Source organism: Coturnix japonica, chromosome 8, assembly GCF_001577835.2.
Source record: "Coturnix japonica isolate 7356 chromosome 8, Coturnix japonica 2.1, whole genome shotgun sequence".
Classification (NCBI taxonomy): Eukaryota; Metazoa; Chordata; class Aves; order Galliformes; family Phasianidae; genus Coturnix; species Coturnix japonica.
Window position 1 is genome coordinate 1255521 of NC_029523.1, and position 24943 is coordinate 1280463.

Sequence of the window (24943 nt, forward strand, 5' to 3'; positions counted from 1 at the left end):
GGGCGGGCCGGCACCTCAGGCCGGCGGGAACCACCAGAGCGGGGCTGCAGCAACACCACAGGCAGCTTAAGCATGAACCAGCTCCTGGCACAGAGCTGGAGTAGCACTGGGGTGTTACAGAACAAGAATCTCAGGCTGCTGCAGGTGTTGGAGGTCTTTATTGAGATTATAGCACAGATACACTTCTATATTTACCTTTCCACTTGTATACGATAGTTAAAAATGCTTTGCTACAGTGCACGTATAATTTAGTAATCAAGAGAATCCCAAACTGAACTGCAGTTCAAATAAATAACCTAATGTTTTAAGGATCGAATTTAAAAAGTAAAAGGAACTGTACAATATGAAAAAATAGAACAATACATAAACATTCAAATCTAAAGTTCTGTAGAAATAAAACTAATTTCCCATACATAAACAGTGCAAGAAATAAAATTCAGATAAGCTTCTGAACTGGGAATTTAAATTACTTACTGGTTAAATTATCATGCAGACATAGCATTTTAAGCCATGCTGGTTTCTATTATAGTGTTAATGGTATCCCTTATACTTTGATAGCCGTTAAGTTCACTGTGACAACTGCTGCCAATCCACTCTCTTCTACAGTACATTATACACAGAGGTATTCTGTTGCATTCAAAAAGCAAAATATTTTATGTTTCTACAGAAAAAAAAAATCATTAAGTTACCTTCCCCCTCCTACCCCCTCCCCCAGCACATCAGCTTGTTGAAAACAATGTCATGTAGTAACAAGAGCAACATTTCCCCCTTTAGATGAAGAGAAAGAAAAGACCATCATCAAGACGTGGTTACCGCCTGGTCGCCTTTAAAGTTCAGAGTTCATTGCTAAAAAAGTTGAAACCGCTGATGTTAAAAAGTCTGACCTCTCGATAAGAAGTGATGAATATAATAAGTCTGAAAAAACAGTGGAATATCTTATGTGTATGTGGAGCTACTTCGATACTGACTGCAAGTGTTGTTCAACTTAAGTTCCTCTATAAAATGTTCATTGAGGCAAAAACCAAGGAATGCAATTAATACCAAACTGTAAACACATCATTCATGTTACTCAGAGTGCACATCGACAACGAAAGAGTTCTTCTCAAACTTTGGCAACAAGACTACAATAGGTCACAGCAGCATGAGTTCACATGGAAGACTGAAAGCACTGCAAAAGAATATACTGAAAACACCAAGACCTCCTAGAAACCAGAAAAATCTGTGACAAGCATCCCTCTTCAAGACACTCTCCTACTCAACTGCTGCTCTCTGAATGCCTATTTATTATTACTTGGTTTTTACAGTTCCGTAGTCTCAGGTCTCTGTGCTTTAGCTGCATAGGTTGCCTTTAGCTGCACTCTAGCCGTTGTAGGTCCAAAGGGTTACAGTTCTGTCTGCTGACGATGACAAGAAGGAAAGATCTTGCGTATGCCATCTGCACTGAATAACTTTGTCCTTGTGCTCTCCTACCACCATAAGAGGAAGCTGCTTTGTGAGGTCTCCTACAGTAGAGGAACAGACACCATCAGTTATACCATCAATTTACCTTCTAGCTCTTTATGATTTAATACAACTTACAGGTGCGTTTCACCTTAGGAAGCATACTGGACCTCTCAAAACAGACACACACACACACCACACATGCAACTGAACAGTCTAGGGAAAGGTGCTAGAAAAAGAAAGGGTGTAAAATACATCTAAACTCTTCACAGTAATTATGATGATACTTATGTGTTTTTTTTTTAAATAAGGGCCAGTTTTTTAAATGCTGTACATGATGCATGACGATCAGGGGGCTGGAGCACCTCCCCTGTGAGGACAGGCTGAGGGAGTTGGGTTTGGTTCAGCCTGGAGAAGAGAAGGTTGCGGGTTGACCTCATTGCAGCCTTTCAATACCTGAAGGGAACTTACTCCCAGGAGGGGAGTAAACTCTTGGAAAGGGCTTACAATAGCAGGACTAGGGGAAATGGTTTTAAGTTGAAAGAGGGAAGATTTAGGTTGGATGTTAGGGGGAAGCTCATCACTAGGAGAGTGGTTAGGCCCTGGAACAGGCTGCCCAGGGAGATTGTGGATGCCCCGTCCTTGGAGGTGTTCAAGACCAGGTTGGACAGGGCCCTGGGCAACCTGATCTAGTAAAGGTGTATGTTTGGTGGCCCTGCCAGGCAGGGGGGTTGGATCTACATGATCCTTGAGGTCCCTTCCAACCCGGGTCATTCTGTGATTCTGTGTGCAAAAGTAAATGCCAATTCTTCAGGCAACAGCACTCCATAGTTATTACCAACATGATGACATTTCAAACACACAAAATTCTACTCTTTCAAACCCAAATGTTACCTTTGATTCAATCTCTGTAGGAAAAACAAACTGGAGACTAACCCAGAATTTCCTGCAGTACGTTACCTTGCAAGTCTGTCACTTTTATTTTCATGTCATAAGATCCTGTGAGCAAGTAGTGAGCCCCTGGAGAGAAGCGCACAGAACGAACATCACTTGCATGAGGATGATAGCTCTGGACCATCCGCCCTCCTCGAATATCATACAACATGCAACTGGAGTCCTCTTGTCCTGTAGCCAGCAGACGACCACTAGGATCAACAGCTACTGAGGCTACAGCACTTCCTATAGGAAAAAAAATACAAACCATTGTGTTCATGCAAATGAGGAAATGGAAATGTTATCACTTTGTAGCCAGCGAGGTCTTTGTTTCTATACAAGAACGAACAAAGGCATGGAAGCAAATCTTACCTGTTCCATGAAACGTTGTTCCCACAACACGAACGCAACTTGGAACTCTCAGATCCCAGAATCTTACAGTCTTGTCTTGGGATCCAGAAGCAATCATCCAACCACTCCATGTATAAAGTGCTAAGATATGACCTGCAGAAAAGGAGATTCAACATAATTAGTCAAATAATAAAATGTTACATTTCTGATGATATTTTTTTTGCATTCTGAGATTAAATGATCCTGTAGGAAATCAGCAGGTTCTGAAATAATAGCATAAAGGAATACTCAGCACTGCACCTTCTGTGGAAGGAAGTATGAACTTTTACCTCTATGCTGGCAGCCGGCATACTGAAAGGGAAAAAAGAACCAAAACCCAACAAAACAAAACCTACAAAGAAACCAACAAAGAAATTGCCAAGCAAAAAGATCCTGAACACAAAACCAACTTTCCCATTATCACTGGAGCAGGTTAGGGATAACTGAATTGGTGCTTAACACACAGATGACATTTCAAAGCAACTGTTACATTAATCTAATACAGACTTTCGAAGCGCAAGACAGAAGTAACAACTTACCTGTATGACCACTTAAAGCATGCAGACCTTGCCCTCTCTGACAGTCTGTTGTATATATATTGCAGTCCCCTGCTCCAGCGCTTATTAAGATAGCACCACCACTTTCTGGTCCTTCCATAAAAGCAAGATCTCTGATTGTCCCATCATGCATACTGAATTCCAAATCTGGCCCTAAAATAGCAAAAGCAATAATAAAAAGCAACAAAATGAGCTCTGTCAGTGCTGCAGTCTTGAAAGCAGTTACAACGACAACACAAGCTACTTCAGGCAGCGGCAGTATATGCTCTATTAGAAACGGTACTTCCAATAGAATGCTCCATTGGAGCTCAAGCAAAACCCTCAATAACGCTATTTTCACTGGGTGTTGTTTGTAATTCCTACAATTTTAAAGCACTGCTAAAAAACATGTGGAGATCATCTCCACAGGCAGCTCCAGGCAAGGTTCACGTAGTGATCATCAGCTCTTTTTGTCCACTGTGGTAAAGTAACACAAACACAAGGTCTCCTCTGCCAGGTGGAAAGGATAATAAAAACCCACATAGGACAAGTCAGCCTCAGTTCAAAATAGAACAGCCATATTCGTAACACTGGTTGTAAGAGCAAGGCAAAGAAAATACTATTTGCATGATAGAAATACCAGATTTCTACAGTGAAAGAGATGATGAAAGAACTAGGCAAGGAAAAGGGTGACTCAAATTGGAAATAAACTATTACTGGCAATTCTAACAGACTAGAGCTGCTGAGAACATTCAGCTATTGACCAATACTTGAAAACAACTTTCAGATGGCAGCACAATGCCACGGAATCTCCAGATCAAGGACAAAATGCAAGCAAGCAAAAAAACTCCAAGCATCCGAAGTACAATAAACCTCAAAGGAACTCCCTAAACAACACCCTCAGCGTCTATTTTCTTAACAAAGAACACAGTGAAAATAAAAAGGAAAAGGAACTACCATTCACTTATTAGAAAAGCTACAGCAAAACTTAAGTACGTAATCAAAGTAATTTAAATGGTCTTAAGCAGTGGATGAACAATCAAAAATTACTGCTTGATACACACACACAGACACACACACTACCTGTTGCATTGCATGTTTCAGCATTAAAAGGCAGAACTTTCACATATTTATCATTAGAACCAGTAGCCAGCAGCTGTCCGCAGGGGCTCCAGGCCACACAGTAGATTGATCCTTTATGATGCTTATTCCTTTTGAAGCGAACTACAGGTTGCTTAGGAGTATTATAAGCACTGAAAAACAGCAAAACAGAAGTGTTTTCTTTTTATTTGTAAGGAAAATTAGGTGCTCTGTAAATAAATTGAATTGTTTTCTATGTGTTAACCCTGCTTGAGAAAGAAGCAGAAGAAAGTTGCTTAATGGAACAACTTTGCCCATTAAATGAATAGTAGTAAGAAAAAAAGCCCCAGCCTTTCTAGCATTCACATATACACCATGCATTCAAAGTGAAGAAACTACAACAGCTTTACACACAGCAGAAGTAAGAACGGTTCAATTTAAGTACATTCCCTCTATTTCAACTGGCGTCAGACTGTTACAAAGATAAAGAATGTGTTTAAAATCATTTCTCTGCTGACTTGAAAATCCCATGATGGAAAGTTTTTGGCAGGCTGAGCAAAGCAAAGGACCAGTTAAGAGGAACAATTACATGTTCAAAATGAATCAAGTCTCTGCATTCCATTGATACCCATACACATTATGTCTCCTGTCTGAACAGATGCATGCAGTTCTCACAAGAGACCAAGGCTGTAGACTCAAACTAATCTTTCCCAACAGTAAGTTGTGTGAGGGGAGACTAATTAGTTGATAACGAATTGCCTGTCCCACCAGATATGTCAGCGCTGTTTGACAACCAAGGAGAGAATATTTGGGCTTCAAGCCCAGCAAGTCAGTCTGCACTGACTACGAAAAATAACTATGGATTTAGCTGATATATTATCAGTAAGTATTTCAGTTTTTTTGACCGATTAACTACAAAGGCTACTTACTGATTAACTGTACTATGTTTAAGGGGAGAGGATGGGTGGGAACATATTGAACCTATTGAACACTTCAAAAGCCTGAATGTGAATCCTAAGCCATGCATACTTGTAGCTCCTTTAGAACCCGTCAGGTTGCAGATGCCTGTGCGTCCCCTCAGCTCCAAGAACATAATGTTATTAGAGCAGGGACAAGGAGATGATTAAGATGGCAGTGTTTATTTCTAGGCAAATACTAGAAAAATAAAGTTCCAGTCTTTCTTACCTTGGGTCAATCACCTCTGGGTAGGCACACACTCTCAAGGTTTTAGAGTTGGAGCCAACTGCATACAAACTTCCGCTGGGATGAAAGGCAACAGCTCTGACAGCTTGTGTGTCTTCTAGAGTATTAATGCAAATGAACTGCTTTTTTGATTTGTCATCCTATGTAGAATGATGACAGTCAAATTAGGTTCTTAAAGCAAAACCGGATGTTTGAAAGTGGACTCGATTGTTGAAATAATGGTTATAAGTTACTCTGAAAAAAATATATTAAAAAGCAGCAGGACACCAACAACTATCTTAACAGCCCAACTCAGAAGCCAGGCACAACAATTTATTTCTACAAATACGCATCTAATCCAAGTGAAACTTGTAAGGGGACCAAAGCCACCAATTGAGCTGCTGCTCAGCACTACTCATGCCATATTTTAACATTTGACATCTAGAGTACTGTGACCAGTGCTTGGCTCCACTAAGATGACCAAGGGAGAGGAGCTTTCCTTGTGCAAAGGGGAACTGAGGGGGTTGGGACTGTTCCAGGAGAGAAGGGCCAAAAGGAGGCGGGGGTCAGTGGATTTCATCAATGAGTATAAAAACACGACAGCAGGAATGAAGACACATCAGTGCTACCCAGCAAAGGACAAGAGGCAATGGGCACAAACAGAAATACAGCAAGTTACATTTAACTATTTCTGTTGCTTTAAGCAGAACACCCAGAGCAGTCAAGCACAGAAACAGGCTGCCTACAGAGGCTACAGTCTTAATCCTTTTCAACACACAAAATCCCACTGGATCTTTCCCTGAGCAACCTACTGCCACTCAACTTTCCTCAAGAAGCCGAATGTGGACTCATTCTTCAGAAGTCCTTTCCAACCTCAACAGTTCTGTGACAGTAAGTATAACATTCAGTCTAACCATCTATTAGCAATGAGAGAATGTCACATACTCGGGATAAAGCACTGAATCTTGCAATATCAGACACTATAAGAGGCAGTAAGAAAACTCACCTCATCACCTCTTGTCCTATTTAGATTCCCTGGGGAGTCTTCCAACTGTGGCTGATTGACAGCATGTTCTGATACACTGTTTTGATTTGATAGAGAGTTGAAATGCACAACAGAAAAAGGAGGGGGGAGATTTGTTTGTAAGCATTTCTGGACTAAAGCTGCAGTCTTATGCTACATTACATGTTTAACTCCTTATCACTAAACTATTATTTTTACAAGAGGTTGTCATTTGTTTTTGGCAGCAAACTCAAGGCACCAAACAAGTCAAAAATTAAAGAAATAAAACATTCGCTTTCATGTTGTAATACACAGAACACACACGTGGCAAAATACTTTCTGCTTTTAGGTTGGCATTATTTTTACACAAGAAATCCATCTCTCACCCCATTTATTTTTTATTTCAGAAGCTTAGTAGAATTACAAAATAAACAGGAACTACATGAATAATATGGAATAAGAAGCCTGGAATAAAAATTAAACATAAAATAGAAGCCATCACAAATAATCACTATTTCTCATATGTCAAAAATTTATTTTAAAATTCTTATAAAAATATCTAGACAATAAGTCACAAACCATAAACCCCCAATTCAAACAACAGATTTGTTCGGTATTGAGAAGCAAACACAAACTGATATTCCCACTGTGCTAAGAGAAGGGAATTCCCAGTCCTAGGCAGATATCAATTAACTTACATTTGATTCCCCTGCACAGGTGACTCTTCAGGAAAGGGTATCTGATTAGCTGACCCACGCTTTCGAGGAGTGCTCGTGTTCACACTTTGGCCATCAGTTGGCATCCTCTGCGGAACATCTGATGCAACGCTACTTGCTAGACTGGTAGATGCATTCCCTTTGCTCCCATTGCATTGCTGGCTAAGTGTTTGTACATCATTTCCAAGGCTATCCATGCCTATATTTAATTCTCCTAGCTTCTGGATAGATCTAATTAAAAACAGAAAACAAAACTAGGTTGACATACAAATTTGCAGAGTTATGTGAGTGGCTAGGAAGAAAAGGAGAAGAGTAACAGATATCCCCAACCTGTTAAGAAACTGCTCTGTAAGATTCTGTTGCTGGTCAGCTCCATCTTCTTGATTTACACCTCCTTCCAGCAACATCTGCTGATATAACTGCCGTTGTTGCTCCTTCTGTTCTAAGTGCTGCTGGTAACGTAGCCTTTGTCTGTAATATTCTTGAAATTGCTCTGTTGAATCACGAAGCTTAGAAGAAATGTGAATTAAATAGTTACTTGCAGTATTCAACCTCAATACTCACTGTTTGATTCATGACTTCATTACAGGCATCCAAAGGCTAGCAGTAATTCCATTTTCCCTAAAACCAAATACAATTTCTATACTAAAGAAGGAAATCACTGCCATACTTTGTTGATAGTGTTGGAGTACTGCCTTTGTGCTTAATTCAGGAGAAGACTGCCCTTACCCATAAAATTTCCCAAGTACTAATAAACATCAAAACAAACAGGTGATCAAAAGGGGAAAATATAAGAAAAATAACTAAACAAGCTACATTCCAAATCCCAACTCGTGTTTTCCATATCATTTCAGTATTTTCTGCTGTGCTGATACCTCTCCGCCATCAGTCTGCAGCACAGATTTATACCTCCCAGTGATCGACATCAAAAATAAGATGTAGCACCTCTGGGCAAAACAAATCCTTGAGCTTCCTTTTACATTGTCTCTTCACATTTATGTATTCTCTCTCTTTAGCTTCCTCCACTACTCCCTGCCTTCTGCACTCACTGCCTGCCACTAGATCCCAAGGACTTCCTGCCTTCTGCACTCCCTCCCTCTGTTGCTTGTTCCAAATGTCACCATCACAACCAGCTGAGAACAAGTTAAAAACAAGAACAGTGAAACAAACAAAGCCAAAAGTCCATCAGTCTACGGCCCAACTATTAACAACAGTGATGTGCATTTTCTGAAAAATAAAACAACATTTTTACCAACTGAGAGGAAAAAAAAAGTAGAAGGCAAAAATGTTTCTCATGCTTGTTGGGTTTTCAGAGATGAAAACTTGGAAATTATCTTTGAAAGCTTCAGAAGCATTCTAACTATTTCAGATATGTGCCCCATTTCCCGATTGCTGAGCTAGCATCATATAAACAACACACACGCTCTGGTCCATTCTTTTATTCATAACTAATACCCAGTTGCTGCAATTGGATCAAATTCCTGGATCCTTTAGTCTGAGTGACAATGTTGTAGAATCCAACATCTAAACATGTTCTATGGATGCTCCATTGTATAAAACCTGGCTTTTAAAAATCAGTTCTTCCAGGAACAACACAATCCAACCCGCACGAGACTATGATACTATGATAATAAGAATTAAAGAGACGTGAAAGAATTCCTTCTCCACACAGACAAGCACATACCAATAACACATGCAAAACCCAATATAAAGAAACCCGGCTGGATATTACTTTGTTTCCTGCTTGTGTATAACAGCCCAGCCAACATCTTCACCTACAGAGTAACACCTGCTGCCTTCATTCTCTCCCATAAACTCTGCTCTGGTTTTCTGACTTTTGAGGACTTCTCTGCCATATGCCTAGCTAAGCTCTTTCCTCTCTCCCTCTCTTTATTCCCAGCCCACATAAATAACTGCACTGCAGCAAAGTGGTTACTCAGCAAAGTCCTTGAGGGGAGCCAAGTCCTCAGAGGATTTTGTTAATCCCCTCATAGCCCCATTGCCCCACTCAATCACCCAGAGTCTACATTCAACTAGCCCTGTTAAGATTGGACTGGTTTGCAGTCCCATAGAGATGACAAAAGTTTACTTAAGGAAATCAAATTGCAGTCCACAAACCAACCAAACAACATACTTGATGTTATTTCTTCATTCAAACACTTAGTACAAACATTCAGGTAAGACTAACAGGCAGATATTTAGAACTGTGGTAAGCAGAATGAATGAGTAACTGCTTCATCCCTTCCTACTGAACCGCTATTTCACCTTACCCATATTGTCACTATAGGACAAGGAAAAGTCAGGGCACAAAGCTTTCAAGGTTTTGTTTGTTTGTTTTGATATTTATGCTATTGGATTCCAGACAGCAAAGATACGCTTAGCAGGGATTTATTTGATATTCATTACCCGGTGCTCTAGGCAAATTACATGTGATGGCCCCTAAAGCTTGACACTAACACCAAAACTGCAAGCTACCTTCTAGATTACTGGCTACAACACTAGAAGGATTCGTAAGCATTGTTCAGTCTAACGTTGCTGACTTAGAGCTCAGTAAAATTTAAGTTAAATGCAATAGTTTAGCAACACTAATGTGAGAATACGTAGTTACGTGGTGCAATACAGGCTCAAGTGACAGCACAATGTTTTATAATGAAAAAAGAAGCGTCTTACACAAGATGCAATAATGTAGTTTCATTTGTCAACATCTCAAAAAGCCACCAAGACTGAAATCAGCTTACTTTCATGCATCAAGTTCTCAACACAAAAAGCAAATTACAAATGTATCAGAACACAGCCCCAAAGGCTTCATTATTTATCAATAAACAGCCAGTACCTCATTTTTCTCTTGTTTGGCGGATCCCTGACTCTGCGCTCCACTGACTTGCTCGTTTTCTGCAGCTATGCTCTGGGACAATCCCTCGCTGCCAATGGGATGCTGTGGCTCCACAGGAGTGTCACTTCTCGCAGCAACATGAAAAAGAAATGGAATTGAGGAAAGGTATGAGTAGAAAGTTCCCCGGTAAGAAGGGAGAAGTAGCATGCTAGAGTAAAAGCTATAGGAATTAAGCTAACTGTAACATCCAGCTATAAAGACGATAAAACCAAACATTAAGCCAAACAATTCTTTTCAAGATAAACATTAAGGTATATTTTAGTAAGTATTTTTTTCAGTTATTTGCCGTATCATGACCAAAGTTTACAGACACTGAGAAAGGAACAGAACAACAAAGATGGAGTTACAGCCATCTCACAGCATATATTTTATATATATCAGCGAGGAAAAAATTCAAGATATTGAGCACAACCTCTATTACATAATTACAACACTATTTTGTATTTATGCTAGAACTTCAAGTTTCTGTACATCTAAACTTGAAGAAAATCCAGCTTCAAGCCAAAAGGCTCACAACCAACTACGAAAATCTGATTTTAATCATAAATGCACGAGGAATAAAAACCCTTGTCTATAAGAGTTTTACTTAACCAGCCATTAAACAACTAAGCTAAGCTTCAACATAACAATTAAGTCCAGAAATACGATGCATGAGATTAAGTAAAAAACCTGCAGTTGCACTCACCGCTCAGGTGACTCCTCAAAAATACTGTGACATTCAGTATTCTCCAGCATAAGACTTCGGCTGAGATTCTGTACGCCTGGGTAGTGGAAATTAGCAAAGGAGTGCGACATGGGAGATGTTTTGGTCCCGAGGTCTGTGATGCGCTTCTCATGATTCGTTAACCCGCAGGACAGCCCATCTAAGGCAGGGTTTAAGGAGCGGGTCATGTAAGCATCAGCTGACTGAGGTCTTCTCATCGGGGAAGACGGGTATGGAGAAAGTTTGCTGATAAGAGGCGTCAAAAGATCAGCATATGCAGCTTTTGTGGGCTTGAGGAGTTTATCAACATGAATATTAAGCATCTTTTGTTCAAAAGCACAAGAGAAGACAGTAGCTGGCAGGTTCTGTAGCCACGATAACAAGCTAAGGTCCAAATCATCACACCCATTACCACATAAGAGATCGATGCCCAGCAACACTTCACTTTCCGTAATTTCTTCTCCCGTTGCTTTACTCTGACAGAACTCCACACAACATTCATAAAGCAATCCCTTCATCACAAGCTGAAATAAACGATTGTTACTTGCTTTGAAACCAGCCTCGCTCAGTTTCCTATCAGCAGGAATAAACTCTGCCACCATGACACAAGCTTCTTCAAAGCAGTGCACCCGGGCTGTGCTGGGATTCCAGTCTTTGAATTCTGCATGGTTGGTCAAGCGAGGCAACGTGAGCAGCAAGCAGAGTTTGCTGTAGTCTTCCTTTGAGGGGCAATATTCTTCCAACGCATGTAGGCACTGCACAGCCTCTCGCATTGTGAATTCCAGCTACAGAAACATTCAAACCAACAAGAGTAGCTCATAGTACATATGTTTCTATAGTAAGCAGAAAAACAACGTGCTGCAGCAGGATTTTTCCACCATTTCTTTATTAATATTACGTTTCTATTTCAGCAAAATAGCATAAAATATTGAGTTTAAAACTGCAGATGCAAATGCATTTACAGAGTCCAATTCCTGGATGTTCAGACTTCCTGAAATCTCCACCTTCTGCCCCTTATTTTCTATTGCTCTGTGGAACTTTCACATCACCACAGACTTTGCAGGCTTAAAACTTCATATCTGCAGCTTAACAGCTTCAATTCTATGGTAGTACAGAAGGTTACTTCCATCCTCAGGGCCAACTCTCTATATATGTATTTTATTCCCCCCCCCCAAAGTCTATGGAAAGCTATCAGCATACATTACAAAGAGTGGCATATTTCTCTACTTTCCAGGAGAGATTTTCAGGATCAGGACCACAAAGATGACATATGGTCACTCATCTGCACTGCCATGTTTCATGCAACCCTTGCATATCAAGTTCTATCTGAGACCCGAGGATCATATTCGCTTCCAAAGGAGACCAATTAGTTTGTCCATTATTTATGAAACCATTTGGTAACAGAATTTGGGTATTCAGCCTGGGAGCATTTGTTTTTCCTTTAATTAGACCACGTGATTAAGTTTTTGCCAATAAAAAATTCCCCAAACAAAGACAGATCTTACGTGCTGAGGCTCGTCTTCTGCTGACATTGCATTGTTTACACATAAGGCTTCCAAGAACTTCTGCTTCATAATTATGTAACGAAATCTGCAGGCAAGGAGTGAAACATTACCCATCTTGATCCAGCGGTTCAATATTCTTTTAGAGACAAGCAATGTGTTTCACAGCTACTTCTTTGAGTTAGGGATAGAAACGACTGCATTAAGAAACTCTGATCAAAGTTTAACAAGGTGGTAACCACAAAACTTTAGCAAGACACATTTTTCTTCAATTACTGCTTTCAAAAATAACACATTAAAATATCTTGAAAAGTTGAAAGGGGATAAAAAATACAGCAAGTACACTTGCTTCTTAAAGAGAAATACATCCAAATGTAAAAGAACAGTTCAACATGCAGCATCGCCTTCCTGAGATGTAAAGCAAATGAAAGCACACTACATCTTTTGTGCACACGGATTTTTAACTTCAAGTGTAACAGACCCACATGCAATTAGGAATTGTACACACACACACAAAACATTAAAATCTTAAACCTACTGTTACCATAAAGTTTAATTTCCTGTATTTTTCACAGCCACTGCCAAGAGCAATATAACTCACACACGGACACAGAGATATATTCCATTCTACCTTTTCTTGTCGAATTTTTCCATACATTCGAGAGGCTGAATAAACTGAAGAACCTCATCCCACTGACCATCAAGGATCAATTGTCTAATAAGAGAAAAACAACAACACTGCTTAGTTTCACCAGACAAACACATCTTCATTCTTTCTAAGCAACCAGCTTAAGAAGCTAAACACTTAAATGACAGCTGGATATTTAAACATGAAACAGACAATCAACCTGTCTGGACAAATGAATGCTTTGCACACATTAACATGACTGATACAGTACAATACAAAGCTCACTATTTTGTAAAGAAATCACTTCGTGCAGGTACAAACACTGATGCTTTTAAAGACATATCAGTGAGGATGAAGCAGTCCTGTTTTTCCCGCTTTACTTATAATTCTTACCGAGTATTCTTCAAGCAAGAAATTTTTATTTAATTTTAAAATCTTATTTCATTTTTTCAAGGAAGCAGAATTGAAGTGGACTTAAAAATGAGTTCATTTTAATTGTATAAATACTGCGGGAGCTAATTTTAAACAAAGAGATGCAGAGCACCAGTATTAAGAATATAAAAGCAACAGTTTGGAAGTAACTATGCCAGTGAATAGTGCGCTGTGTTGCACAGCTGGATTATTTCAACTCCTAATGCGCTTGCACAAAGGTATTAAATACCTCTGACATGATATTACATGTCATAGGAGACTGCAATGCTGAAGAACTACAGTGCATCTACAGTAACTACTTCAAATAATTCAGAGGACAGTATAACAAATGGTAAATGACACAAACTTCCATGTGTTGATGATTGTAGGCACCTCATCCCAGATCTTAGTACCAGCAGACTGTAAGAATATTTTATCTGTACTAGAAGCCAATCAAGGACATCCTCGTTTCCACATGACATAATAAGCAGATAACAGCAGATCACTGCTGCTAGAAGATCTCGCTCTCCCATCTCCTGCTCAGGTGCTTTGCCCAGCTTAGCCCTTGCTGACACTGACGTGTGTTAAGACTCCTTCCAACTTCAACTTCATTAGCATGCCAGAAAAATAAGTCAAAATGAACAAGCACATGAATAAACAAGAAAACAAACAACCTAACTCTGAAGCCTATCTGGATGCTTAGTCATTGACATTAAGTAGCTCACAGAAGGAATTTGTTAACTTCAGAGCTGAACCACAGAACAAGGCTGGATCACATAACTGGGATGAGGATTCAAAACAACAACACAAGAACAGCTGTTTAGTGTCACGGAGCTGCCCATGAAATCATAGAATGACAGATGCATTCAGACACGTGGGACTGAAGCGCTGGAGAAAGGCCTACCTTAAGAAGAGCATGTCATCTGAAAACAGGCCATTAATGACCCCACTTTCTTTCTCAAGCGCCAGCATACTGATATGAAGCTTCCTCGAGTTCAGAAAATCTAGGATCAGTTTAATTATTTCAGCTTCTTTAACATTCACTGTTTCTTCAGCCGTCATGATGGCAGCCTGAAAGAAAGAGAAAATTTTAGCCATGATCGATATCTTTATGCTCACTTAACAAATGTTGACTGCTAAGATTTCTGCCATAGCTTTACAGCACAGAATACAGCTTTACAGAAATGAAAACCAACTTCCAAGCTTTGTGTATTGAAGCCTCAGGTAAGACTAACACCGCACCTTTACATTTCTTCCCTATGAATATATAGGGTCCAGAGAAACCAGTCTGCCGAGAAACCAACCCTACTGCAGCAGAAGCACTGTATATGAAACTGCACCTCACTATTTGCCTTTCAGACAGGTTCAAAGAGCATAATTCAGCAGCTATTATTATACTATCTAGACATCTTACATACAAACTTAAAACCAGATTTACAAAAAGTGAAGCACACTAAAAAGCACAGCAAGTCCAAACCTCAGTCCCTTCTTTTGAATAGAGATTAAACCAAAGCTCTCTCTCACTCCTCCATAAGGAGGCCTATTTCTGTCTGCACGCTTCCCGAACAATCTAACTCCACAAATCCAGAACAGCCCAATTCAGTCGCTGGCTGCCGGAGCCCCCCACTCATCCACCTGCCTGCAGCTGCCTGCTCCCAGCCCCTCAGCACCATTCCCTTCCCACACTGGGGCAGCTCTGCCACAGCCTTGTGCCTGAGAGCAGCTCATGGTGTGCGGAGCTCCCGACATCTCCTGGCACTACAGAAGGGCCAGGCACCAACTCAGCGCTTGCCTGCTTGCCTGGAAGGCGCAGGAGCACTTCTGCTGACACGTGGAACCAGCACAACCACACCTTCTGGCAGGAGCAAAGCTGTAAAATGACTTAAATGGATAAATGGATTACGAGAGCATACAAAAACAAGAAGCCGGTATCAGTGACGAGCCCCCAGCAGGAAGCCACAGCCCCAGAAGTGAGCCAAGTGCAATGGAAGCCATCAGAAAAATGAACAGATGTTAAAACACAGAGCAAAGTGTCCACAGTAAGAAGTCACAGATACCCTAATAACTCTAATAATACCATAATAAGATGATACATATACTCCAGTGGAACTGCTCATCATAAACCGATGATGCTGAACTTGAAGGAACACACACACACACAAAGGCATAAAGGAAGAGTTTTCTTCTTCATTTTCATTACAATCTCACAACAGCTTTTTTTCCAATGAGGTTTTTGCCAGAATGTCTGGCTGGGAACAGATCTGATGATAGCAGTTTATTCTGGAACACCAGAGATCCGGCTGTGCCAGAAGCAATGGCCTCCCTTCTTACAGCGGCCGGGTTGAACTCCCATTGCAGTCACCCCAGCCAGCAGCAATTCGGGTGGGCTCTGGGCAGACACACGCTGACACTGCGCACCCACTGCTGGCTGTGAAGTCAAGGGGAAAAAATACCATCTGGCTTGGGGAACACCTTCCTACACATGGACAGACAACACGCAAACCCAGAGCCAGCACTTGTGGCAAAATGCTCCTTCCTCACATTCTAGCACCATTTTTATTTTCCCTTTTGGCAACAGGGTCGGGATTTTTGGTCCCAGAGAAAAATGTGATTCCATCCTTATAGACTGGAAAAGAAACGAACACAAACGTAAATGCTGACCTCCTGGTTACATCTTCATTCCCAGCCTCTCCTAAGGCATCCGCATTTCACTTTTACTTTGCTTTACTGCATTGCTCGCATTGCTTCTTTGGCAAACAACAAAGTGAAGCTGAGGCAAACCTGTACTGAGCCTCACCAGCAGGAAACCAGCACCACAATTCAGTCCAATGCTCCACTTGAAGCATGGAACATCCACACCCCAACTTTCTTTATTGCTGGATCCATTGGAGTCTGCTCTAAATAGGAAGTCATCCCGCAGACCTTCAAGATGACCTTCAATTATTTCATACAATTCATACAATATTAAGGTGAAAAATACCTCTAAGAACATCGAGTCAAACCATGAAGGCATCACCAACACAATCTGCTTAACCACATCCCACAGTGCCACATCAACACGGTTCTTCAGCACCTCCATTGCTCCCGCTGCTGCCACAGGGACAGCCCTCACCTGGTGGTGGGCTCCGGCAGCATCTGCAAGAGGCAGCTCCTGTTTTCTGTATGGCTTTAACAGGACCAGCTCGTTCTGAATGCAGAACTTTTGCCAGATGCTGAAACTTCAGCTCTTTGCTCACATCCTCCACATAAACCGGATCAAGGATGACCAGCACCCCCCCCATTTGACGTGGAATGAATAATGGACAAGCAGATAGAAAAGCAAGGTAAACCTATTGAAGGAGGTTCCTCACTTCATAGAAAGTTTCAGACTGATGAGCCCAGACTCCCCTGTGCTGCGCTGTCAAAACAATCAGCAGCGCTGTAACACCATCACGGCATCACAGCTATATATAGGGTTACACATGACGCTGTGAAGTCAGGTTTCCTAACAATCAATGCGCGTCTAATAATAATGAAAACAAATAAAAAACAAACACAAGGGAAACTCAAGATCAGAGCTCAAGCTGCGTCTCTGGTCCATCGCACCGCATTGCTTTGTGCCAGCACATACAGCACCACAATCTGATCAGCTCCAGCACTGATACTCAAAAACCGAAGCACAGCATTAACCTGAGGTGTAAATGATGACAAAGGAGGATTAAAGCTTAAAACCTCAGGTGTCCTTCACTGACGTACCTTACCCCATCTTTTTTTTCCTTACCCCATCTTTTCACAGCAGCCCATTCCAACATCTGTCCCCCTTCCGAGTCCCCATAAACATCCCCTAAAGAAATACAAAGCAAGAAAAACCAAGGAATCCAACCAACTTCCCTGCCACTCAGCTGACGCACCAATTCTCTGCTTCCAGCGCACAAGATGCCATCTCACAAGCTCTTTAGAACATTACCTATCTTCTCCCGTGTTTCCTACGGAGATCTTTCACGCTTGTTCTGCCTTTACTCATGTCCTAAGAACAAGCCAAAGGCATGAGCCGCCCCATGGCATTATAAGCACGTTGTTTTGTAAGGAACATAAACAGGCACGTATGTGTGCTACTTCAGGAGAATACTCATAAACCAGAGGATGATTTGGGCATAGTCTCCAAGTTACCCTTCTTAGAAGAAACCCAGTCGCATCTGCATTCATGTGGCACTTACAGCAAGGTCTGTACAAATACAAACGAGTTGTGAGACTCCCAAACAAGCGTTATCCCGTTGTCTTCACCCCTGGCAAACAGGCCAGCAGCACACGGACGCTGTGTCGGCTCGGGAGCGGCGCGCAGCCACGCAGCGCTCCCACACCAAAACACAACGGGGGACACCAAGGGGTTACAGGGGAAGCGACCGCGTCGAGGCTACAGCGCACCTGTACCGAGACCGCCTTTATTCGTCCCACACGCGCCGCCAGGCGGGCGCCCCTCAGCCGGATGGCTCGGGCACGGCGACCCGACACACGGCGCGTGGATCGGGAGGACGCAGCCCAAAAGGCGGCGCAGGGCAGCACCGCACAGCGGCCCCGGAGCTCCCCGCGGCCCACACCGGGCCGGGCCCCTCAGCCGGGCTGACAGGGGCCGCCCGCCCCGCAGTGCCGCAACAAAGGGACGGCGGCGACCGGGCGGCGCCACGGCCACACGATGCTCCACGGCCACACGATGCTCCACGGCCACACGATGCTCCCGGCGTGAGGGAGGCGGCACGGACACGGCCATGGCCGTACGGTGCGAACGGGCCGCTGGGGCGGCCGGCCCGAACCCAGCCGCGCCCGGGGACCGCCGTGCAGCACCGGGACCGCCGTGCAGCAGCCGGCCCGTAGCGCAGCCCCGAGGGAAAACCCGGCCCGGCCGGGCTCCTCCGCCGCGCGGCCCCCGCCCTCGTTCCCTCCCGCGCTCACCTGGGGCCCGGCGGCCCGTCCGCGCTCCGGCTGCGGGGCGTGATGAGAATATGGCGGCGGGCCTCGCTGCGGGGCGGGCCCGGGGCCGCTCTCGCTGTGCCGGGCTCTCGGTTGTGCCCGGGTCTCGCTGTCGCTCGGCGCCGCGTCCGCCCTCCCGCTCGCCGCCCAGGACCCTCCCCGCGCCGGGGCGGAGTGCCCGTCCGCCGCCCGAGTGGGAGCGACAAGGGCCGGCCCGGCTGGGCGTCGCCGCGGGGGCGGGGAGCGGCTGGTGGCGGCGGGGCGGGGCCGCGCTTTGTTAGCGGCGGGGCGAGCTCCATCCCGCCCCCGGGACGCGGCGGGTGGCGGCGGGGCCGGGCCGTGTGCCCGGGGAACCGCGGGCGGGGCGGGGCCGGGCGGCGGAGCCGGGGCTGCCGGCGGCTGCCGGGACGGCGAGTGCGGGCTCGTCGGCGAACCCCGCCCAGCGCGGCGGCTCCGGGCGCGTCCCTGGGAGCGGCCCGGCCCGAGGCCTGAGTCCGGCTCGCGGCGCCTCTGTGCGGGCTGCGGGAATTGCCCCGTGCTCGCTGCGATGGCACGAGCGGGGCGCGGCCCGGCCATCAGCGCTCAGCCGCGTCCACAGAGACGGCGCCGAGCGGCGGGAATCGGGCTCCGCGCTGCCGGCACTGCTCCACAACGCGCTGCCACCTCCTGCAGGGCCGCAGTGCTGGAAGAGCGTGTGTTCCTCACGAAACGTCAGATGTGTGAATGCTGCGTGTGAGACACAAAGATGCGTTTTCACATGATGTGACGTTACATCAGTTCCATTTAACGCATCTTTGTAGTTCTCAGAAGACAGCAGCCAAGAATTACCATGTAAACACCAAATATACTTTGTGCTCAGATACTGCGGTGAGATGAGATGCATCAAACCATGCTAAAATGCTCCTGTGGACAAAACTGCTTCGTATACAGGAGCACATGGGCCAGCCCTCTCGAAATGGAGGACGACAGTCTCCTAATAGAGGAAGCAGCACAGACCCGATTCAGGTTTAATTACACGGGTGTGAAGCGTGACAGGTTGTCTGTGAACAATTGGGACATTGCATTGATTCCGTTTGCAAACTGTTTTGTTAGGAATCAGCCCACGAGCAGCTGGGAAACGTCCTCATAATATTGTTCTGTTTCTTCTTTCTGAAAGCAATGCGCAGAGATGTCCTGCAGTCAGCCCCGTGAGAAGCAACTCGGGCAAGGTGCCACCTGGCTGAGCAGCAGCGACTCCACAGCAGACGAGCCAGGACTGGGAGCTGCCGGCTCCCTCTGCAGCAGCAAAGTCCAAACAGCACATCCCGGGAAGCTGGCTGGGTTCTCCAGCTACAACAATGACCCTCTCCTCCTGCTGTGAGAGCTGTCGCTTGTTGCTCCATTACATCCAGAGGCAAAAGACTTGAAAACATTTGCAGAACATATATTTGTATATAAATCCATTTTAAACTTAACCTAACAAAGCGATAGCCGAGCAAGCTTTAAAATTTAATCTCAGTTTCACAATGGCTTTTCTGCGGTTTACCAACCTCTTGCACAGTAACTGTTTTCAGGGAGGTCTGGGGATCACATCAGTGAGACTCCACCTCTGGAGGGCAAGAGTTGTGGGACACAAGAACAGTGAGGCTTCTCTCCAGTTAGAGACTCCAAAGGGCAAATAAATGCTGAATTTACAACTACTCTGTTTCCTACTGAGAATAAGGGGCCCTTCCCAGGGAAGCAGTAAATTCCTACAGCCTTAAAAGAGATACCAAGGATCTGCCCTCGGGGAGGGGTGAACCACTTGAATTACTTGATGTGCCCGCTTGAGAGGGTAATAATTCTCAAATACATTGTGAGAGTATGTAGTAACACCCTATTGGAAAAGGGGAGATAGAAGCCCCCTTCTTTGGTTGTTCACACCTTTACTCTGCACAGAAGGATGTTCTTTGGGGCGGCTTCAGCTTGCTTTGAACTCCCTCGTCATTATGGCACAAGAAGGTGACTCCACGAATAGCAAAGCTGTTGGGTGTGGGCTTTAGAGAGCTTGAAAATCAGGATTAGTAGAGCAGTTCTGCACTGGCTGGAGACAAGGCACAGCACTGCGGTCTGTTTTGCACTGCCTTAGAGAAAATAAAAAGAAGGGAGTATTTTATAGATAGTGCAGGTGGCCACAGACCGTATCAGCAAAGCTCGATGCATTCTTGGAATGCTGACCTTGCACATTATCTGCCGCTGGCATCCAGCAGTTTGTGCAAAGCATCTTTCTGCTTCTCAGGGATTTTAACAGACCCGATCTTCACATTTTCTGTTATTTCCATGTGCAAGCAACTTTTAAAGTATATGCACGTTTAACTCTGCATTTGTTTGTTTCCATCCGTTTGTAACGCTGTGCAGGGAGCTGGCTGATAAATAAGCAGTTCTTGGGGAAAGGAGTGAAGACTACTCATTTTCATCTATATCAGTTCCAGTTCACTGCCACAAGTCCTGCTATTGGATTTCCTACCTTAACGAAGCTGCCCTTGGAGCACATCTGAAATTTAGCCATTCTTTATCTATGGCAATTAGCACAACCATTCAGTTGGCCTGTTGGTGTAGCAGTGCTGACACATCCCATTTCAGCAAACTCCTTGCTCTTGCTCTGCAATCCAGCGCAACACACACAGAAAGGATGGGAAAAAACACACTGATTGATGGATGTGAAAGGGAGAAGTTTGGTTTTTAAATACAGTTTCACTTCAGAATTGCCAGACTAAAAACACAACTTATCTCACCCAACAAGTCCTTCTTTACTCGCTGTCCTGATCATCTGGCTCAAGACGAGGTCATTTTGAGAACCTGCCCTTTTGAAGCAATCCTATTACAGTGACCAGGAAGCTGCTGTGATTTTCTTTAACACAGAACTAACTGGACCACAAGGTTCTATCAGTTGACTCGAAATTGTGGAACTCACCTCTGAAGAGAGCAGGATAACTCTGTGTAGGCCGCAAGAAGGTAACAAGAAACCAAATTACTCATTAGCCTGGTTCAAATAACATTTAAAAGCTAAATTATACGTGAAAGGCAGCAATGCAAAAAGGAGAAAAAAAACCTTGCAGGCTTGCTAAAAATTCTACATTGCTGAAGTGCAGCACGAATGGGAACCTGGTATAGTTTCCATTGATTAGGTGTAAGCACACGAACAAATAAACACGCATTTGGTGCCATGCTTTTATTTACTTAAATGAAAGGAAAAAACTACAACGGTACCACATAAGTAGCAATGACGATATTTTACAGCACAGCATTTGAAAAAATATGGAAGCTATGCTCCATAGAAGTGGACAAGTAAGCACACAATACACTGTACATTTTTTCAACAGTGCCCATTAAATCAATTAAATAGCTGAATTTGGCTTTAAACAGCCAAATAATAAAAACTAACAGTCATACTAAAATAAAATAAAAAAATCAGTAGCTGTTGTGACTGTTAGATTATGAAACTTTGCTCCAAAAACTAACATGATAGTTTGGCAATTCAGTCATAGCAACAACAGTAATACCCCTGATGAAAGCACCAGTGTGTTCTGAAAAGGTCAGTGATAAATACTGGCCTTCACGGAAAGCTTCCTTATTATTTTCATGTTTTATTTCAATTTTTTATTTATTTTTCTTTTTTAACATGATCCCGACCACAGACCCACAGTAATTAGAAAATCTGCAGGCTTAAAAAGGAAAAGCATCTCTAGCTTTGCTTTTCCCGTATGAAGTAAAACTTTATACTGCGAGCAATGGACTTTCCAGCGGCGTTATTCACATTCTGCTTCTGAACATTGCACAAATCTTTCACCTGTTGACAAGTGTAAATTTCATGAATACATTCAGATATACCTACAACCCATCAGACAGCTCCTCTGTTACGTTCTTAAGCTCACTTGGATTAATCGATGTGTGTCTCTTCACGCTGTTGCAAATTACCAGCTAAACCACAGCACACGTTAGAAATGAAAATCCTCCCATTATTAAACTTCTTGTCGAGTTCTTCCACGTGTCTAAGAGTTGCTTCCACCCTTCTGGCTTCTTCTCTTACNCAATTTCATACGGTTATTCAAGATGTTCCCACAGTGGTACCTGCAGGACCCGTCTAACAGGCAGAATGTGCAAACCCTCTTGCCCCCATTTAGTATTATTTATAGCTATATACACAATATGTATACACTGGAAATATAAGAGTTACATATCCTGGTGATATACATGCAAACAATAGGAATCTGCTAACCACAAATAATTTTGAGCCACAAACATATTAAACATATATTTTAAAGTGTTTTTTCTTTTTTTTTTTGTCTTTTTTTTTTACAGATTTAACAAATATACATAAATATAAGAACATAAATTACAGTAAAACTGACAGCATTTTTGAGAAAATATTTGTAACCCAGATGCATCGATGCCTAAGGCTTCAGAATAATTTAAAAAAGTACTGAGCTAAACTGTTTAATCATTCAGGTGCATCTTTCTATAAGTAAATGAGTACATGATAGTAGTGAGGCATCGTTTCTCTCAGAGCACTTCAGAGAGAGAAATACGAACTTAATTTTAGTGTCCCTACGAAAGAGAATGGAGTACACACTTAGAGCACAACACTGTCTCATGTTCATGTAGTCGTCGCAACACTGAAAACGGAACAGAATCACAAATCATTCAAGTCTTTTCCTGAGAATGAGATTTTTCCCCCAACAAATCCTCTGGTGAACGTTATCAAAATAGCCACAGATTCAGGGGAGGCTTCAAGTTTGTAGTTTGGTTGGTTTTGTGTGTTGGTTTTTTTTTCCAGAACAGTGCTATGCTAAAAGCAAATTATAAGAGAAACACTGAAACAGAAAAGCCATCTGTAAAATAATCAAACACTGTTTTGAAACAAAATGCAGCCCTTTGTAAATAATACTGAAATACGCTTAAAGTTCACTTCTGGCAATGGTTATATTATCAATTTATTGACATGGACCCTTCAGCCATTTCTGCCGTATGTGTTTATGATTGTTCAGTATCACCGATAGCGCCATCAAGATCTGATAGCGCCATCGAGAGCAGAATTTAGTAAGACACTGAGAATTCTGCAGTCAGTTGTCTGTTCCCTGGAACACTGATCTGAAGGCAGGAAGAAGGAGCAGGGGCCTAAATCTTCAGATCAGTGGGAATTAGATACAGTGCTTCCATAAGATCTGTGTCTCTGTGTGTTCTGTGATTCTTCTGGATATTTGTAGTGCTCTGTCGGGCGAATATCAGGGATCTAGTTCTGATTGTTTCATGAGCTTTAATTCCTCTGGTGGAGACACAGTAGCTGACTGTGCTCTCTCTTTATCTGCAACAATGCAAAATAATGCACATCTGCTTAAACCGGTTTAGAGGTCTGCCAAATCTTTTTGCTCTGCATTATGAACACGCACGTATTCGGTTGTTAGATCTCTGATGATAACTTCCTAGGACAGGAATAATTCCTTTATTCAACTACACCCTGACCTGCTAAATAATTTATTTGAAGGGAATTTTAAAACAACTCAAGGATTTTTGCTTTACTGTTTATGTGCAAATCAGTACTATTTAACTGAAACAGAATTATAATTACTTCGGAGAATGAGCTGATTTTATTACAGTGCTCAATAAGGATTTTGCAGAACAGACCCATTCAGCTGTTTTTCTGTAACATATAATGCTGTATAACATTTAGTCTTACAGTCAATAAGCAAAGTTCCATGGTACTGAGGATATTAGGAAGTATTTCTCTCTCTAAAGAGAGAAAACAATTTCAAGACGAGCACAAATACAAACATATAAGGCAACGGATGTAAAAAAAAATGTAGTTTGATTCACTAAAGATGAACATTCAGTGCTTCAGTGTATCCAACAAAATACAGAGCAGACATACCCTATATATTGTATTAGCACATACAGATCTCCACACAAGTCAAACTTTCCATAATCACTCCAAGTACTCACTTAAGTGACAGTCTTCTGCACTCCTAAACACTGTGTTTACATTCCAGTTGGACATGATAATAGAACTTGGTGTCCAGTTTTAAGTTCTGAGAGTCTTGTTGGCAACTAGAGATCTATTTCCTATAGGCAGTAAAGATGAAGTGCAAGTTTATCATAATTGTCTGAAGCGAATTTTCTCCCATCTACTATGCCTTGGTGGGTAAAAGTTTCTTCGGAGTTACTGGTCTCTTGGTTTGCCACAAATGGCTGTGAATGGTAATTGCATCAACACTGGCAGACAAAGTTTTAGCAGGTATGTGGCTAAACTGCTTCCTGTCAGAGTTGTATTTATACAGTCCCTCAATCATTTTCTTTGTGATAGATTTGGGACCTATCCCTATTAACTTGTTAATTTCTTCAGTATCAGGGCAGTATGTATACAGAGATCTGAACTGGCAGCCTGAATCCCGGAACAAGATTAAGAAATTATTGGCATCGGATTTCTCCATTTCCTTGAAAAAAAAGAAAAAAGAAGAAACAAAGATTCACAACATGAATTTTGCACCGTATCTAGAAAACATTCAAAATTACCACTGACATTTTGAATTTGTTTTCTATCAGAGCTGAAACTGATGTGCAACT

The 24943-nt window shown here is 42.8% G+C and overlaps 2 protein-coding genes and 1 long non-coding RNA gene across 8 annotated transcripts in view; 1 reads left to right on the forward strand and 2 right to left on the reverse strand.

Moving 5' to 3' along the window:
- Positions 1-139: 139 nt before the first annotated feature.
- WDR47 (WD repeat domain 47) lies at positions 140-18604 on the reverse strand. The gene is made up of 15 exons (XM_015869513.2): positions 18347-18604; positions 14322-14488; positions 13010-13093; positions 12382-12466; positions 10859-11661; positions 10114-10237; positions 7611-7789; positions 7263-7511; positions 6568-6643; positions 5565-5722; positions 4383-4552; positions 3303-3473; positions 2746-2877; positions 2401-2619; positions 140-1502 (listed from the first exon to the last, which is right to left on the reverse strand). Exons 2-15 carry the CDS (start codon positions 14477-14479, stop codon positions 1360-1362), a joined length of 2751 nt encoding a protein of 916 aa, XP_015724999.1. The 5' UTR covers positions 14480-14488; positions 18347-18604; the 3' UTR covers positions 140-1359.
- Positions 18605-18761: 157 nt separating this feature from the next.
- Positions 18762-22902, forward strand: LOC107317145. Its single transcript, XR_001556747.2, has 2 exons — positions 18762-19369; positions 19521-22902. It is a non-coding gene; the product is annotated as an uncharacterized LOC107317145 (long non-coding RNA).
- Positions 21540-24943, reverse strand: part of CAMSAP2 (calmodulin regulated spectrin associated protein family member 2) — a 63491-nt gene continuing 60087 nt past the window's right edge. For 5 of the 6 annotated variants that reach the window (XM_015869461.2, XM_015869460.2, XM_015869459.2 and 2 more), the window contains one exon: positions 21540-24813. In XM_015869461.2, the coding sequence (XP_015724947.1) occupies positions 24508-24813 (306 nt within the window). In that variant the 3' untranslated portion in view covers positions 21540-24507. The remainder of the gene's footprint in view (positions 24814-24943) is intronic. The other variant, XM_015869458.2, reaches the window with a different exon arrangement.